The sequence below is a fragment of the Calidris pugnax genome, unplaced genomic scaffold, assembly GCF_001431845.1.
Source record: "Calidris pugnax isolate Ruff unplaced genomic scaffold, ASM143184v1 scaffold116, whole genome shotgun sequence".
Lineage (NCBI taxonomy): Eukaryota > Metazoa > Chordata > Aves > Charadriiformes > Scolopacidae > Calidris > Calidris pugnax.
This window is the reverse complement of record NW_015090877.1, coordinates 380,404-398,687: the sequence shown is the minus strand read 5'-3', so window position 1 is coordinate 398,687 and position 18,284 is coordinate 380,404. Positions and strand designations below refer to the sequence as shown.

The 18,284-nt window shown below is 50.4% G+C and overlaps 1 protein-coding gene across 1 annotated transcript in view; it reads right to left on the bottom strand.

Moving 5' to 3' along the window:
- The window catches only part of LGR6 (leucine-rich repeat containing G protein-coupled receptor 6), a 151,532-nt gene that overhangs the window by 76,938 nt on the left and 56,310 nt on the right, over positions 1 to 18,284 (bottom strand). Inside the window, exon 3 of the mRNA XM_014946302.1 lies at positions 10,421 to 10,492. Within this exon, the coding sequence (XP_014801788.1) occupies positions 10,421 to 10,492 (72 nt within the window). The remainder of the gene's footprint in view (positions 1 to 10,420; positions 10,493 to 18,284) is intronic.

The window sequence follows — 18,284 nt, the reverse complement described above, 5'->3', positions numbered from 1 at the left end:
GAAAGGAGGGTGTAGCCAGGGGGAGTCGGTCTCTTCTCCCTAGGAACAGGCAATGGGACAAGAAGAAATGGCCTCAGGTTGTACCAGGGGAAGTTTAGGATGGATATTAGGAAAAATTGCTTCACAGAAGAGGTTATCAAACATTTCAAGAGGCTGCCTAGGGCACTGGTTGAGTCACCATCCCTGGAGGTATTTAAAAGAAAAGTACATGTGGTGCTGAGGAACATGGTTTAGTGGTGGTTTTGGCAGTGGTAGGTTAATGGTTGGACTTCATGATCTTAAAGATCTTTTTCAACCTAAATGATTCTGTGATTCTATCCGCTGGGAGCATGTGACATAAAGGGGTCTCTCCACTTCATACATGCATCAGTTAGTCCAAAGTAATACCAGTCCTTTCAGCTAAGTTGTCCCATATTTACACTTGTGTAAGACATCCTTCTCCCAGTGTGTGTCAGTGGTGGTTACCTCTGCAGGATCTATGGAAACTAGCCTGTGGGCAGGTTTCTTATTCAACTTTTGGGACGGTTGCAAACACAATGGATGAGGAGCCACTTCATAGCTGTTTGCTAAGGGGGTTTGCCGCATTGGCACAACTTGCAGCAGAAACTGGAGCTGTTGTAGAGAAAAGCCAAACCAGCCCAGGGGCTTTGTGACAGCAGGTGGCTGGGTCTGTTGGGATGAGTGTGCAGGACCCAGGAGGACTTCTCAGAAATGGAAGTGAGCGTAGGGCATGGAGAAGGGCCATGGACACTGAGGTAACTACACAAGTGACTGAAGAGGAGACACTGGGTGGAAGTGCTCCTGTCCCAGGGGCGGGTGTCTGATCAGCTCTAGGGATTCAGGCAGGCTCAGAACCAGATCCCAGGAGTATTTCTGACCTGGTTGGCTGCTATCCTCTCTCACTGATCCCCCCAGAGCACCACTTGTGAGTTTACTGGCTTTACCATCTCTGTATCTCTGGAAAAGCTAAGTTTTTGACTCTGGACCAGCCTCTGTCCTAAACCTACTTGCTCCTTCCAGAATTGGGACATCATGGGCGCATGCTGCTCTGGAAAAGAGAGACATCTCAGTGTAGTAGCTGGGCTGGGGAAAGTGCCTGGAGTAAGGAACGTTTTACATATCTGAAATTTCTGTTTCCAAAACCTTCAAGTAGTAGTTGGAGATGACATGAAAAGGAAAATGGTGCTTAGGGGGCTGTTGTAATTACTGCCAGTGTCAAAGGGTTGCAGCATGGCTTTAGTAGAGAAGGACAGCCCAAAGAGTACCGATGCAAGCAAGAAACTTTTCCTTCGCTGTGACTTCTAGCTTTTCTGCAGAGGATTCAGAGGTCTGTCATGAAAAGAAAGTTGGAAAAACAAAATTGTAGAGACAATCTTTAAAAAAGGGAAGCTATAGGCCACACAACTCTTCAATTTCTGGATGAAAATGGGGACTTACTATTAACACACAGAAGAAAAAGCAGGCAAACAAGCAACTGTCAGTAGCAGCTAGTGAAACATGAGTTGGGCCAAAGCAATCTAGGTATTTTCTATACAGGGTAAAAGGCTATGAGAATGGAGGGGCAAGCATAGACATCATCTACCATGACTTTAGTTTTACTTTAGTAAGATGTTAAATATTGGCATGCAATGCAGGAGAGAAGTCCCATTGGTTGTGGTACAAAAAGGCAGCAGAGAGGCCATACTCAAATTACTAAATGGTTTCCTCTCAAATGAAGAGCCTGTTTAAGGGTCTATAGCATCTCTCCTGGAAATGACACTCAGAATTATTGCTAAGGACCCAGGTGATAGCTGGAAGAGGAAGGTTGTTACTTCTGCTGACAACACGGGGCTGCACAAGGCACCTTCCACATACGAGCTGAAATTGGCTAATGTGGGAGAGTGGCTGGAAAATGCAGGATGCTGCAGGGAGACCAAGAGAAAGACTCCGTGGATCGACAGGGGTAGCCTGCTGCACAAATACAGCTGAGCATGGGCATGCAGCCATGATGAAACTGCCTGGGGTCCATGGGGAGGTCCAGGAAGACCTGAGACAAGAAAGACTTGTTCTTGGAAGAGACCCTGTGGGGGTGGCTACATGGGGCTGTGAGGAGCAGGACACCAGCTGTGATCCTTCTGCACCTCTTGATGCTGGACCAGCTTTGGCCAGGCCATGCTGTCCTATCTGCCCTGCAGAACATGGGGCAACAGGAGACCAGTCAGAGGACAATGGACAGAAGGATGAGGAAATGCCAGATTCTTTCTCTTGGGGGAGAGCTGGAATAGAAATTACAAGGGTGGTAGAAGAATGTAATTGGGATAATTCGGTCTAGAAGAGAAAAGGCTCAGGAGGCAGCGTGGGAATGTCAGGCACGGAGAGGTGCAGGGGGCTCACACACCACTCCTCACCAGTGGGGCTGGGTGTTGCCTGAAGTGGATCCCTCTGGCCGTGCTCCCCCTCCTGCATCTCATGTGTAAAGCTGGTCCATGGGCAAGACAAGGGACCCCAAGAGTCCCGGTGCAGGCACGGGGCACTCCGAGCCTTAGACACTCTGGCAGTCTCAGATCTCTGCTCCATCAACTCCTAATTTTCCTCAAATCATCCTGTTGTACCTGACTCCCACCATCCTGCCATTCTCAAAATACTTCCCCTGTTCACCTTCCCAGGTGGTCTTCTCACCCCTTGCTCTGCATTGGCCTTGGTTCTCCTTCCACACTTGGTAAAGGGGAGTGTAAGCCCCAGAAACTGATCCCATGAGTGCTCTCTGCAGCCTGCTGGCATGGGGAAGCTCATCCAGGTGGACAGCTGTCACACAAGTACCAATGTAACTCCTGGGACTTCTGGTCCTGTGTACGAGTTTGTTTCTGCAGCCAGGGTGTCCTAGAGGGATAGAACACTGGGTCCTGCAGCCCAGTGAAGAAATACAATAATTCCAGTCTGTGAAAAACCTAGAAGATGCACAGCCAAAATCAGAATGATACAGAGTGGAGCTTTAGGAGGAGTTGTTGGAGTTTTGGACACCCATTGGATCTCAGTGGCTCCATGACACCTTAGCTCAGCATTCAGAGTTGATCGGTCGAAGTATATGGAATCAATATTAAAGCCAACCCCATTGTCATACTACTGCTGAATCCTGCTGTCTCCCATCTATTACAAGTCCCTTTTCCAACCAGAAACACACACTGAGACACTTTCTAGACTACCATCAGCATCTGCTTGTTCCAAAACGAAGCCATTTTGGCACAGACAAATAATATTTAAGGAAAATGCTTCAGAGATCTCCAAAACCACTGCAATGCTGGACAGTGCTATTTTTCACAGTAGCAAGACAGCTAGAGAAGTTTTCAGATGCTGGGACTGGTACAAGAAGCAGTGCTTCTTCACATGCCACATAATTAATCCAATAACTCATTGCCAGAGCATGATACAGAGAGGCCAAACAATAGTTCCAAACAGGGTTAGATAATTTTCTAGCGACAGGGCCACCCTGCTATTAAAAAAGCTTAGGAAAGCCCCAGCTCTGCTCACTGGGAGCTCAGGTTTGAGCAGGAGAAGACATGCTGCATCTATCACTGAGTGTCCCAGCATGTCTTTTCTTACAGCCTGCTATTTAGGACAACCCGCGTCAGGCCCCTGGTCACTGCAGTCAATCCTTACATGACATGTTAAATCATTCTTGAGTATTTTTTTTTTTTTCATAAAAGGCCCTTTCAACAATAAGATGTAACATGACTTTGGCAAGAGATCAAATAATTGTACCAAAAACCTGGAGGTTGATGTCAAGGAAGTCCCTACACACTAGCAGAAGCACATTTTCTTGCTGTGGCATCTGGTTCTTTGGACTGCCCTTTATTGGGATACTGCCCAAAGTACCTGTCCACGTGGTGGCATTTCCCCTTTTGGGATGCCGGTCTTGTATAAGATGGAGGACAGTGCTGTAGCTCACTGAGGAGAGCACCCACAGCAGGAGTCCTGGGTCCAGGCCAGCTCCAAGGATGGCTGATGCATTCTGCATTAAGGGGTCACTGCATGACTTATGTGAACAGCACTGCAAAGAGGGAACAACTCTGCAAACCAGTGATCTTCTGACTTCGTGTCCCTGAAAGCCTCAGGCACACCCTGTCACCTCCCTGTATTCATGTTGCCCCAGGGAGGAAGCTCTGTTCCAGGGTGTGTGCATAGAGCATGGTGCAGGGATCTGCATCAGGATCCTAGGTATGCCACAGGGTGACCAACTGAGGCACAGACATGGTCTGGGAACCTGGACCTCAGTCCACAAGATCACAGCAACCCTGAGAACTCAGCTCGCGCTGGCCTCAGCCTTTCTCTGTCAGCATCTGTCTTTGCTCCTGCCCCTCCAACAGTTCTTGGCTCCAATTCAAACAAAATTCCTGGGCTTCGTTAGCTTTCCTACTGCAAGCTGCTGTGAAGCAGCAGCCTGGGGACGGCCTTAGTCAGAGCTTGACTTCTTGTACCTCTGGCACAATCTCACCACCTACCCAGCCCTATGCCCACTCTGGTTGGTGCAGTTTCTCAATTACTGAGTGGAATTTTCTGTCTTCAAGCAGCTGTATTAGTGAGTTAAATCCTACAACTATCAAATGCAGTAGCATGAGGCCTTCTGGACAAGCTGAGGACATTGATGAGCATCACAAGCAAAGACCATTCAAATCATTCATACCAGTGAAAACCAGGTCTGGATAATGTACTGTCACCTTGGGTTGGCACTGTTCAGGTGACCATACCATAACTTGCAGACACTGGGAGACATGGACACACAACCTGCTATCCACAGCAGTCTGACTGGGGCCAGTATAAATCAGAAGTCTTCAGAGGTCACATTTTATTTTCAGAAGTAGGAGGATTGTTTGTTGGCAGAGACCACACCTGAACGACCAGAAAAATGCTGGGATCAGGTCCCATCACACCAGGATCCTTGCACAAGACAGTCTCAGCAGACTTCCAACCCTCAGAGGTACAGGCCTGTGCATGATAAAATGTCCCCATCTTGGGAGGCTGAAGTGACTCAGCCAGCACAGTCAAAGGCTTATTGCTTGAGGCATCTGTGCCTGGAGCCCGTGCATGGGGATTAAAGACATTCCAACCTCTGCACGTTCCTCTTCCCTCCCCATGGGAGCGCCTCTTGGATGTGCCACACCATTCCCTTTGTCTCAAAGCCATGTCTGTTCTACACAGGCTCAGGGTTGTCAAAGAGGCAGGGTCTGTCTGCAGATTCCTGAAGTGTCCCAAGCCACCTGCAAACCTGCCATCCTGGGGCAACATGGCTTTTTTGATGATGGTTTTTGATGTGTGTTTACAAGGCAGGCTAGTCAGTGCCTGTCCTGGACCACATGAGATGCTGCGATTGCAGCTCAGGAGGGAAAGAGAAGGAGGGACCAGTGGGGGTGGCCATTGGATAGGGCCCATCCAGCCAGGAGATGTGGCACATGTGGAGCAAAGCCACTCTTGTCAGGCTCAATCTATCCTACCCGTTGATGGAGACCAGCCATGGGCAGCACTGGGGCAGTGTGTGGGTGGGAGTGGCTGCAGGTCAACACGCTTGTGCAGGCAGGTGCTGGGCAGCTCTCAGGTCATCGTCTGAGCAGGCAGGCTGTGGGCAGTGGTGGGTCTGCACGCTCACGCAGACTGGTTGAGGCGTGTTGAGGAACGGAGCAGCGGGGTGGGCCACCCCAGCTGGCTGCTGCGGGTGCGGGGTCTGCAGCCAAGAGGATGCACCCAAGCATTTTGCCCGGGTGCACATTTGGGGGTGAGGCAGGCTCAGGTTGCGGTTATACTTGGAGTCTTTCCCTGTGGAGTTCAGTGTGGGATTCCTTCTTGGCTATGTGCTGCTGCTGCTGCAGCATGTTCAGCTAGGAAAGTAAGAGCCTGGCAATCCCACTTGTGTGGCAGAGCATTTGATGAGGGATACATGTGCAAGGGCAGGATGCGGTGTGAAGCCGTGCAGAGCAAGCTCAGCCACACGGCCAGTTGGGATGGATGCTTCCTGACTGATGGAGCTTCATCCAGGGCACTCAGAGGTGAAGGGCATCCAGGCAACTCAAAAGGAGGCCTGGAAGGATGGGGACATTTCCAGTTTTCCAGAGACTCTGTTTAGCAGCATATTCTACCACCCTGGAAAGCCCCAAGACTGGGAAAGCATGGACTATGGAGTTAATTTTGCAAGGGGAAGACCTTGGCAGAGGAAACCATCCTGTGAAGCTGGTTTCTAGTGTTCCTAGGACTGAAGCATGGACCCAGGAGCATCAACCTCTGTGGGGAGTGTGTGGGTTGGTCATGGGGCGGAGCAGAGGTCCCGGGGGAGGTGTGCTTGCAAAGTCTCTTTGCAAAGGGATATACTCATCAGTTGAGAAGACTTCAGAGAATCAGCTACCACTGCTGAGCCTCCATTACTGTCAGTCTGCACTCATCCTAGGGGAGCTGAGGAGGCCACATTTCTCCTTGCCTTGGAGCTGGCTCAAGACTTGGTATATGAAGATCTCAGCATATTCCCCTGTGTCACAATGTTTTGTTGGTAATGGGGCAGCCTGGCTCTTCACTTGCTCTCTTCCAAGTCTCCACACACCTGCTTCCCTGGGTGTACCCCTGCATGGTTTCTGCACAGGCCTATCTCCATGGCCACTTTCCAGGTGGTTTTTGTGCAGTGTAGCAGCCAGAGGAGGCAGAGCCAAGAATCTGGTCCTGCTTCCAGTAGTTCTGGGATTCACTCGGAGGGCAGGAGAGCACCATCTGCACAGGCAGGTTTATGGAGGAATTCCCAGGGTGTTTCCCATCCTTTTTTAAAACATAAACTAATTTTCTGGAAAGACCGGGAAAGCACCAGGCCCCTTGACAGCCCAAGATGTATGTGAGAGTTTCCTTGTGGACATGCACATGACCGCAATTACCTCTAAGGCCCTAGCACATTAAAATTAAATTATGAAAATTTTTACTCTCCCCAGCTACCACCTCTTTCCTCAGGGGACACTGCTGTCACCAGAGGTAAGATGTCTGATCCTGCTGTGAGTCAGCTCCTGAATAACTACCGGCTTCAGCTTGTCAGGTTTGGGGCAACCATTCCCAATTCCAGCCATGCCTGTCCCCTGGTGAACCTCAGCCATCCTCTGACACGGCATCCACATCTGTAGTTGCAACGCACTCTGAAAATCCTTGGTGTCAACTGCTCCAAAACCTGCTAGTCCTGTCTTCAAACAGGGAGAACACTAATTTTCCTCCTTACAGCAGCAGCAGCTTGTCTTTAAGGGTTTATGTCTATCCTCATTCACTTCCCCTTCAGGTTAAGTCGCCCCTGTTTATCACCAGACTCCAGATCCTTAACACCATTTTTAAATAAAGCAATTTGGTTTTCTACTTCAGGGGTCTGCAGGACCCAGTGTTCTATCCCTCTAGGACACCCTGGCTGCAGAAACAAACTCGTACACAGGACCAGGACCCCCAGGAGTTACGTTGGTACTTGTGTGACAGCTGTCCACCTGGATGAGCTTCCCCATGCCAGCAGGCTGCAGAGAGCACTCATGGGATCAGTTTCTGGGGCTTACACTCCCCTTTACCAAGTGTGGAAGGAGAACCAAGGCCAATGCAGAGCAAGGGGTGAGAAGACCACCTGGGAAGGTGAACAGGGGAAGTATTTTGAGAATGGCAGGATGGTGGGAGTCAGGTACAACAGGATGATTTGAGGAAAATTAGGAGTGATGGAGCAGAGATCTGAGACTGCCAGAGTGTCTAAGGCTCGGAGTGCCCCGTGCCTGCACCGGGACTCTTGGGGTCCCTTGTCTTGCCCATGGACCAGCTTTACACATGAGATGCAGGAGGGGGAGCACGGCCAGAGGGATCCACTTCAGGCAACACCCAGCCCCACTGGTGAGGAGTGGTGTGTGAGCCCCCTGCACCTCTCCGTGCCTGACATTCCCACGCTGCCTCCTGAGCCTTTTCTCTTCTAGACCGAATTATCCCAATTACATTCTTCTACCACCCTTGTAATTTCTATTCCAGCTCTCCCCCACGAGAAAGAATCTGGAATCCAGGAAGGACACTTGTTTCCCCTGTCCCTGGGGAGATGGGGCAGAGCCTGTTGAGCCTGTGGTGTCACCAGCCCCAACCAGCTTCTTGCTGCAGTGACCTGAAGGACCTGAAACATAACCTGAAGGAAACACATGGAGGCCTTCTCCTGCTTTCTTCAGCATCTCATACTTTTCCTTAGTCTATTCTCAGTAGAGGAAATCAGTGAGAGTCCCCATCCTTGCCAAGAACCCTTCTAATGCGATTAAGCTTGATGCTCCTAAAGTCTGTGCTGGCAAAATTGCTAGTTCTGTTCCAGAAAATTTCCGGTGACCAGTCTATCTTTTCCATGTCCCTCATTGCTGGTCTCACTCTCCTGCTGACAGAGAAATAGATGAGGGTGGATGATTACTGTCCCTGGAGGGTGCAGGGACACACAACTGCATCCACCAATGACCTCACTCCTGTGCAGCCCACGGTATCACCAGATCTTCTATTGTAGCAAGAGCACTTGACAGCCCAACATACCCTGCAAACCTGGCCAGAAAAGCATCAGAGTCTTTGGAAAGTGAAATTGAAATGCTCCCAGTGATATGAGTGCTGGCAGTGCCCCTGCTTTTAGTAAACAGGAACTTCTTTAAATAAGAGGCTCATGGCAGGGTCTGGATGGGCCAGTCACTGTGTGCGTCAACCCTTCCTTCCCTGGCCTTGCAGCGGGGCTAGTCCTCTGCATATCTCCGTGAGGAAGGTTAGGGGATTAAAGTAAATTTAAGGGCACCCTGCAGCCAGAGGGGTTGGTATGACAGCCTAAGTGCCACCCTGTGTCACTGGATACAACCCAGCTGAGAGCAAGGCAGGTTGTCTTGAGGCAAAAGAACACCAACTTCAGCCAATAGGACAGCCTGGAGCAAGCTTCTCCGTGCAACCATTTCCAAGCTGGAAATGTGGAGATCCTTCAAGCCTCTCCTTACAATGGGGTCACTCGTGAACGTGTCCCACCCAGTGCTGCCCCATGGTGGAGCACACTGGGTGTCCGGTGGGGCAGAGAGAGCAGCTTCTCTCCTTGCTGCCACCCGCGGGGAGCCGCACTGGCTCCGGAAGGGAGGCATCGCTCTTGTACTCTGCATCAGTAGTTACCTGGGCCTGACACAAATAGAAATTGATCAAAAGCGGCTTTAAAAGCTCCCGCGTTCCCGGAGTAGAAAGTTCCTCTTGTTGAAATTGGGTGGGAGAGCTGCGGTTTTTCCTCAGTTCCTTTGATTTGTTGCCTAATGCAGGGGATGGATAAATCTCTAAGCCCTGAGATTTAGGGCAGGATTCATACTTTACATCTTCAGAAGACGTAGTAAACAGCCCTCTACTCTAATCCTGGGAGCAGGTTTGTACCTGCTCACTCTGTATAAACTGGACCGGCTACAACAATTTCACATTGCGGCTGAGTTCAAAACATCCCCTTGGGGATGAAATGTTTATTGCAGGAGATTTTTAAGATGGTTCCTGAAAGGGAGAAAGAGAGTCCCACCTCAACACCCTGCTCAGACCCTTCTGGACTGTCACACAGGTGCAAAAACTGGTGTGACTGCACGAGCAGTTAGATACCCTGGACCGCAGCGAAATACTCTGGGGAGGAATTTGCTGGCAACCTTTGTCACTGGACAGGCAGAGGTGGGTGGCCTGCCCACAATGACAAGGAAGATTTTGTTTACCAGGGCTGGTGGTTTCCAGGCATGGCCTGATGTCTGCAGTGTTCCTGGACCCAGCTGCATGTGTCCTCATCACTCCCATGGGCAGGCTGGGCTCAGGCTGAAGTCAGGCTGTCCAAGGATCCTACCCTTCCCAGGAACTGGTCACTTCAGAGTCTTGCAGAAGCCTCCCGGGCCATGCAGAAGTTTGCAGCAAGGGCAGGCTCATTGCAAAGAGGCACTAGAGCTGGGCAGAGCATGGGAGCTTTCCACAGCGCCTGCCAGGGTGCAGGTATCTGGACTTTTGGGTTGCTCCAGCACAGCCCCAAGATGCTGTAGCAGAGCAGATGGGGGCAAATTTGGGGTCTGGAGGTGAACACATCTGGGTGACACCATGTCAGGGTATTTGGTGAGTTTTATGCAAAATGTGAACCTCTGCAGATTCTCCAGTGGAGTGTTTTCACACGGCATGGAGGGCTGTGCCCTGGAGGTCACCTGCTCATGGTTTGCTGTAGCAGAAGTGAGGAAGCAGTGCAGGGGGCCGGGTGGTCCTTGGGGTGGGAAACAGCTCCCCACTTACCAAGGGACATGTTAGCCAGCGTGGGTTTAACAACTGACACCACACTGCCTTGTAACCTTACATCCCTCTCTGCATGGCTGCAAGTCCCCGTGCATGGCCAGAGCCAAGGGGCCGGGGGAGGTGGGGGCGGTGGTGGCTTTGCAGATGGGAGCGAGTTACTTACAGGATCTTCAGGCTGTAGAGACCAGAGAAAGCTTCTCCTGGGATCCTGGAGATCTGGTTTCCAGAGAGGCGTCTGCAGCGAAAAGAAGAGTCAGTAACGTGTCAGTATCCTTGTAATGACAGTCCCTTGTCTGCAGAGGCTTAACGACTCATGCCTCTTGCCACACTCTCCTGGAGAGGAGGCTGCGACACCTGCACGCTGAGCTGTGGTCATGAGCTTGGGCAACCTCTGCGTATGATCCCCTCTTGCAGCTCCAGGAATAGGCAAAGAAAATAATGGCTTGTTACTCCTGCCAGACCAGAAACCACTGTTTTTTGGCATCCAGTAACAGCTCATTGCCCAAGTCATTCCCTGGATACCCACGGAGGACCCTGTTCCATAGAAACTACAACACGGGCAGCCTGGGAGAGGGACCTCTGCTCGAGGGCACTGATCTACGGACTTTGCCCTACACCAGGTGCCTGGCAGTGAGGGTGGAGCAGGAGGAGAGCTATTTTCTACTCATGCATGGTCCTGGGAGGACTATCCCTAAATCATCAATCCTTTTGTCTGCATGTGGCCTGTTTCTGCATCTGGTAGGTTCTCCTTTGTCCTGTCCATCAAAGCTCAATGACAACTGATTTACTTCCATTCCCTTATTCCCAGCCCTGCTTAGACACATGTGATTACAGCTAAAGCCCAGCTCCTTCAACACTGAGTTTGGTATCACTGCTGCAAGGGGAGACAGAAAGGGACTGGATGTGGGGAGTACCATGCAGAGCCAGCTCATCAGAGTATGGCTTCCAAAACCAGGAGAGAAAAGTCAAAAGTGTTTCTTGAATGATCTATGGCTGGAGAAAAACGTAGGAGGAAAGATGAGGATAGGAACAATGCAGTTTGGGAAGACTGATGAATGAAGATAGGGATGATGAATGAAGGGATGGGAGAGGAAGACAAAGTGAAGAGCAGCATCACAAAGGAAAGCGGCACCACTGGGGACAGAGAGTGAAGAGCAGGGGACAGGGGACGACATTCAGAACTGGCTGAAAGAATTTATCCAAGGAAGCCTGTGGGATTCACCATTGTACAGCATCATCTGATCAGAGCGCTCAAATTTAACAAGGCCCAGAGCAGGCTGGGGCATTAACAATATTTAGATTTTTCATTGACATTGGAAACTGCATCACTGTTGCTGTCACTTCCACTGATGAGGACAGCGGTTCCAAGAGACAATGATGGTGGAGCCTCATGGAGTGAATTGGAGCCTTTGGTGGAGCCAGGAGCAAAGTCCAGGACTCTTAAGTCTAAACTTGACCTAAGGAAAATCTTTTCCTTTTCCTCCCATTTCTTCTATGAGAAAAAATGTGGACCAAGTCCCAGTGCCCATCAGTCAGAATAAAATGAAGGCAGGTTCAACAAACTGATTAAGGGTTCAAATTGCTACTGCCTTTGTGCTTTTCTGATCCCCAAGTGGTTAAACAGAGGTCAAGGTTGGACAGAGTAAGAAACTTGTCTGCTTGACTTGGAGTGGAATGTTGCATCTCCCAAAAGGAGACAGTGAACATAATTTGTGACCAGGCTCATCTTCACTCTCTCAGAAACTCCCAAGAGGTCAGGCACAGATGTTGGCATGCTTGTTGTATTCATTTAGCACTGACAAAACCCATTTCTTTTCAGATGTGTTGGCTGCGAAGGAGACAGGTGTCAAGGATGAGCAGAGCAGTCTAGGCTGGAAACAGAGTGTGTTGCAGTGAGGACTCTGCAAAGGTCATGGAAAGGATGTGAGCTGTTTTTGGGGAGCCACATTCACCAGTGGCAGAGAAGGCATGTACGGGTGCCCAAGCGTTCTCCCTCCCTGTCTCTCCCCTCGGGAATCTAGAGAAAATTGCTCCCATAATTAGGCCTCTGACAGCATAAACAGCACAGGGTCGTCTCTTTAATGTGTGTGAACACGTTGTAACCTGCCTCTCTGCAGTATGCAAGCCGCCTGGCAGGGTTATTTGTCACTTGGGGGCTGTGATTTGAGGTAATTGCTCCTTTTGATTGCTGATTTCCACATGGGAGGGAGTGTTGTCCAGGTGACTGGAGTGCTCGCCTGGAGGGGAGGTGCTCCTGCACAGCATCCTCAGCCTGCTCCCAGCATCAGTCCTACCAGCCAGTTTGCTGTGGGGGGGCTGTCTGTCCTCACCTCCCTGAGCTTCTGTCTCACTCAGTGCCTTTGCTGGCAGCAGTCTACATGCATTCATGGTGAAATGTGCCTCTCTACTTGTTTCCTGGCAGCTCTGCACCTTTATGCTCACTTTCCTGGGTGTGTTTGACTGTTTGCTAGGTCCCTAAATTTAGGACCTCCAGGATTAGGAGAGGAGTGTGGAGCTTAAATGGAAGTCAGGCTGGGGCTCCTGGCCTCAGAATAAGGTGGTAGGGAGTCCCACTTGTTGGTGGGACATGTGCTGGGGGCCAGCTCGTGGCATCTCAAACACCAAGGGCAAAACAGAACATGAGGGGAAAACCAACTCTGGTTTCACTGAGCACCATCTCTCATGAATCTAGAGGCACAAAGCATCCCCCAGCCTCAGGAAAGGCAGCCATGCCCCCCTGTTGCTGCTGCTTCAGTCCTTGGCCCTGCTATACTAAGACTATGCCATGCCCATGGCTCACCTCTGGCTTCTGTCTCTTCTCTCTCTAGCTTTACATCCTCCCTGCTGCCAGAGCAGCCTACCTCCTCTGCCCAAGGTGTAGAGCTCCATGCTGAGCCAAGGAGCAGACACAAAGGGAGGCACTAGGCACGACCAATTCATTCAATCTACCTCCCAAGGCAATTGTCAGTATCATTGGGGTCCAAGATGGGCTCTGCTTACTTGTATGCATGCAGAGACTGGGAGGTGGGACATGTCTGTGTTTGAGCACACAGGCTGAGGTTTCACTTTCCTAGAGGGGTACATGGCCCAGATGTGCACACAGGGTCTGGAGGCCTTTGGGGTTTGCTGTGCCTCCCAGGATAGGAGCTACCACTGTGAGTGGTAGCTAGGTGTCCCAGGCAAGGGGGCACAGCTGTCCCATCTCTCTAAGAGTAGGCCAGGAATAGGTAAGTCTTTTGGGGTATAATGTCCAGCAGGAGGAGTGGCCACTGGGAAGAGGTAACTGCTTCCACGTCGTGTGCTCCTGTGCCAATTTTGCATAAGAGACCCAAGGCACAAAAGGCTCTTTGTGTGTTGACCCTTCCTCTGTCCATGGTCAGTTGGAAATCTCCCTAGTGCTTGGTTCCCTCTGTCCCTCTCACTCAAACTCTCTAGAAATCTCCCAGCCTGGCAGAGAGGCACCTGTTGAACACATCTCCAGAAGCCAGGCCCCACAGGAAATTCACTGAAATGGTCCCTTCCTTTCTATTTAAAAGTGAATAATACCATTTGAAGTGATGATGCCAGTGTGACTTCCCCTGAGACAGCTCTTCATTTTCTCCTTCCGTGGAGGAGACTGAAGCAAATAACCCTGCCAAGAAGGACTGAGAGGTGGTGTTCCCTTGTGCCCTAAGCACATAGAGGGAAGAGGACTTGCTCTTGCAGCTGGTCCACAGCACAGAAGCTCTGTTCCGGGGCTGCTCAGGTCTCTTTTTAGGATAGGCAGACTTGATTCAGCTGAATGACCTGCTTGTGAGATAGGGTTGGGAGCTTCGGAAAGCTCTTGTGTTAGGTGGATTTTAGATTCTGCTCTCCCCTGGCCTTCCCCACTCCTGTGATTTCTGGGAATGTTCCTTCAGGCTTTGATCTGCATTCCCAATACACTCCAAGTTGGAACAAACTCATGGTTTACCACCTCATGGATGCTGCAGTTCAGTTACCACAGGCTCCCACCCCCTCCTGTATCTTGGGGTTCTTGGTCATGCTACAACTTCCAGGGCACGCCCAAAGGCTGTTTCTTGGGCATGATCGCTCATGTCATGTGCTCAGGCAACACGATGATGTCCTTATCACTCACATTTGGAGGCAGGAACATTGCCCATTGGCAGGACAGGACAAACATGTGTGTCCATATCCCAGTGGAATTTTCCCCTTGCCAGATCTTTACTAAGCATGTCAGCCACCCCTTTGATCTCCTGCTCTGGTTCATTTCTCAAACTCTAACACTGTCAAGGCAGACTCTGTGCCCAGATAAACTCTCTGCTCTCCTGCCTAAACAGTGTCATCACACCAAGACCGTGCCATCCCCTGGGTGCACAGGGGACCAAGGGCTCTGTGTTATGTTTGAGTTTGTTCTCATGCTGGTGCAAAGCAAGAATGAAGCCAATTAAGTCATGCAAGTGAAAACATGGTACATTTGAGAAAAGAGCCAGGCTTGGACTCTCCCTTTCCACACAGGAATTTGCAGCTGGTCCTAGTCTTGTATCACCTGGAGGTGTCTCTAACGTGGTCTTTACCATCTTGTTCCATCCCTGAGGAGGAGACTGTGCAGTCCTGTTTCTATTTGGTGCCCCCACCGAATGCCTGTTCCAACTCGATAGATTGATGGCATTCGTTTCTTTTGTTTATGGTCCTCAAGCCAGTTTTCAGCCCACACGAATGTTCATATGCAACCTAGTTTGGATTCATTTGCCAAGTAAGATTTAATAAGACACAACTCCTTAATGAACTACCTAATACAGGACACTGAATGCCTTCACTGCAACCCCTTATATTATAAACTGTCAAGGTTTTCAGGGGAGATTTGTTCCCTCCAAGCTTTCAGAGCAGTTTTGACTTCTGACTCTACTCTGGGTCACCCACTTGGGGTACCCCAGAACAGAGTTAGTAATTTGGAAGACATTTTTCAGAAAAATTGGGGTCAGCTATCCTTGCTTGCAAGGATTTTTCAAATGCTGAATACTATCCCCAGCCTAACTGGAGTAGAAAAAGAATTGAAATCTCTACATTTTCACAACATTTTGAACTTGTCTTGGGCTCCCTCAATACCTTGGCTGCTTTTTTCAATGCACAACATGGAGAACCCCCTAGAAGCCTTCCTTCCCTGTCCTCTCTTGTACCTTGGCCAACATCTGTCTTTGCACAGTGGTCACCTTTAGAAGACTTCATCAGAAGAATTATCCTTTAACCCTCTCTCTCTGCTGTTGCCCATCCACTGAATCAACAACCAGTGTTGTCCTCTGCCATGGAACAATGTCCACCAGGAGGACAGAAGAGCCACAGCATTGAGCTCCATCTCAGCATCCTGCTACCTTCTCAGACACAGGAGCTAGGCAGCGTCCTGGGGGAACCATGGTACCCAGGCATTTAGCGAAGCTCCAGCTCCTCACCTACAGGCTTCTGGAAAAGGAGAGCTGTGTCAGGCAAGGCAGGTACCCGGGGAGCAGTGACGCTGCCTTCAAATCTCAACATGGTAAAGCAAAATCATGGCCCTACAAGCACTTGTCTCACTGCCAGAGACCTCTGCAGCCTCTTTTGTCATGGAAACCCACTAAAGCTGCTCTCCTAGGAGTACCCTACTCCAGACATGTTACTACACTGGTCCAGGAAATGCTTTTCACCATGGTGCCAGCACATTTGAACATTGCTCAGAAATGTCAACACCCCTTCAAACAGCAGAGCTATTACTCCAGAAGCACTCATGCCCCAAAACCAGCATTACTGCAGCGCTGCCTCTTACAAGAATAAGGTTGCCTTGGAGTGAGCCCCTGTGCTGGACAATACGCCCAAAGATGGGTGTTTCAGATGTCTGGGAGCTGACATGGGTGGTGGTGGGTGCTCCGACAGCAGGCAGGGGCACACTGCAGTGGTGCTGGTGCTCGGTAACCCGAGATGGCTCCACCGGTCCTTGCACCTGCATGGGAAGAGGAGTGGGAAGATGGTTTCTTCCCCGCTGCAGGGGAGAAGGAGGGGGCTGCTGTGCTCACATTCCCAGCATACGTGATTGCATTTTATTTTGTTTTGCCTTTATGCTGTTTCTTGGCCTCCAGTCCCTTGAGTTGCAAGAGCTGCCTGGGAAAGGGAACAGCCTGTGAGGGGAGGCCACAGTGTGGGTCCTGCTGTGCCTGCACCAGTGCAGAGGCACGGCCCTCCCCGTGACGGTGAGTCCCTCTGCCCGCAGGGCCTGAGAAGAGGCAGGTGAAAGAGCCAGTGGCTGGGAAGGGGTCTGATCTTGCTGCTGTGCCCCGAAGCAAGAGGTGAATGGCAATGAACACCTGCCTTTGGCTGCAGTTTCTCTTCTTGGCACCAAGCACTCCTATTTGGATTCAAAGCATGGTAACAAAGCCCTTGCCGGCGAACACATTTCAACATGTTATTATTCCCAGGCTGGCTTTCAAGATCCTCTTTCTATTCCTTCTGTACTGATTGCTCTTGTTTCTCTTGGCTCCCAGCTCTGGCTTTTCAGGCTTCATTAACTGAAATTTATTAGCAATTTTAAACATTCTTCCTGCTGCCAAAAAGAAAGAAAGAAAGAAAGAAAGAAAGAAAGAAAGAAAGAAAAGAAAAAAAAAAGAAGAAACAAAGAGGAGACACACTAAACTCTGGGCTGCTCCCTGCCTGTGTGAGGCCCAGGTCTGAACACCTCTGTCACTGGAGGCTTTCTTTGGAGGGAAGGACCGTTGAGTGCCTGGGCTGGGACCGTGCCTGCTCCCGGCACAACCTCTCTCCTCTGTGCCCTGTTTCCCCGCTGGAGCTGGAGGCTGGTGGTGACAGAGCAGGGCACAGACCGGTGGAGAGCCGTCGGAGAGGCATCCTCAGTGGCATTGCCTTTTCAAAGCTGGCTGAGACTGGAGAATCTGGTCTCTTGGCAGCCTCTGAACATGAGCACTAATTGCATCCGCAACACCTTCCTGAGCAGCTCGCAATGAAATGAGTAACAGGTCCCGGCACACCTGAGAGGCCTGTTCTCACCAGTGGATGGATGGGTAAATAGAAGCACTGGCAGGGAAAATCGCTTTACCAGGACCACACAGTGAGCAAGCAGCTTGAGCTGGAGCAGTCCTGGTGCCCTTCATCTGTGCCCTAACCACTGTGTTGCCTCCAGTCCCTCGTGTGACACAGCCATTTGGTCTCCAGAGGGCAACTGAGGCAATGCAGAAATGTCCTCTGGGCCACAGCCGTGCTGGACATCGTGGTGTGACCTGGGTGATGACATTGCTGTCCTCAAGACCCTCAGGTGCCACTCTGCTCTCACTTGTTCCCTGCATGCCCTCACCCAGCATGGATGCCTGCAGAGGACTGCCATATTTGGGTCTCGGGTGGATCCAGCAACTTAGATTCACAGTGCTCCACAGCAGCCTGAAAGGTATGCAACACGGCACGTTTGTCCTCAGTGTCCATGGGACACATGTGTTTCATCTACCCCTTTTTGCAGCTTTCTTTTCCCCTTCCTATTATTCATAGAATCATAGAATCATCTAGGTTGGAAGAGACCCTTGGGATCATCGAGTCCAGCCACGTGCCCTACTCTACAAAGTTCTCCCCTACACCATATCCCCCAACACCACATCTAAACGACTCTTAAACACAGCCAGGGTGACTCAACCACCTCCCTGGGCAGCCTATTCCAATGCCCAACCACTCTTTCTGTGAAAAATTCTTTCCTAACGTTGTCTAAACCTACCCTGTTGGAGCCTTGAGCCATGCCCTCTCGCTCTGTCATTAATTACCTGTGAGAAGAGACCAGCACCAACCTCTCTACAGTGTCCTTTCAAGTAGTTGTAGAGAGTGATGAGGTCTCCCCTCAGTCTCCTCTTCCTCAAACTGTTCCTCAATTCCTGTTCCTCGGTTGAACCTCAGCTCCATGCATAAGCTGAGTCTTAAGTCCAGCTGATCTCTGACCATCCTGAAACTCCAGCTTCCTGAGGAGCCTGAGATGGTGCTAAAATAGAGGCACAAAACCAGCAGGAATCATAAAAGGTGTGAAA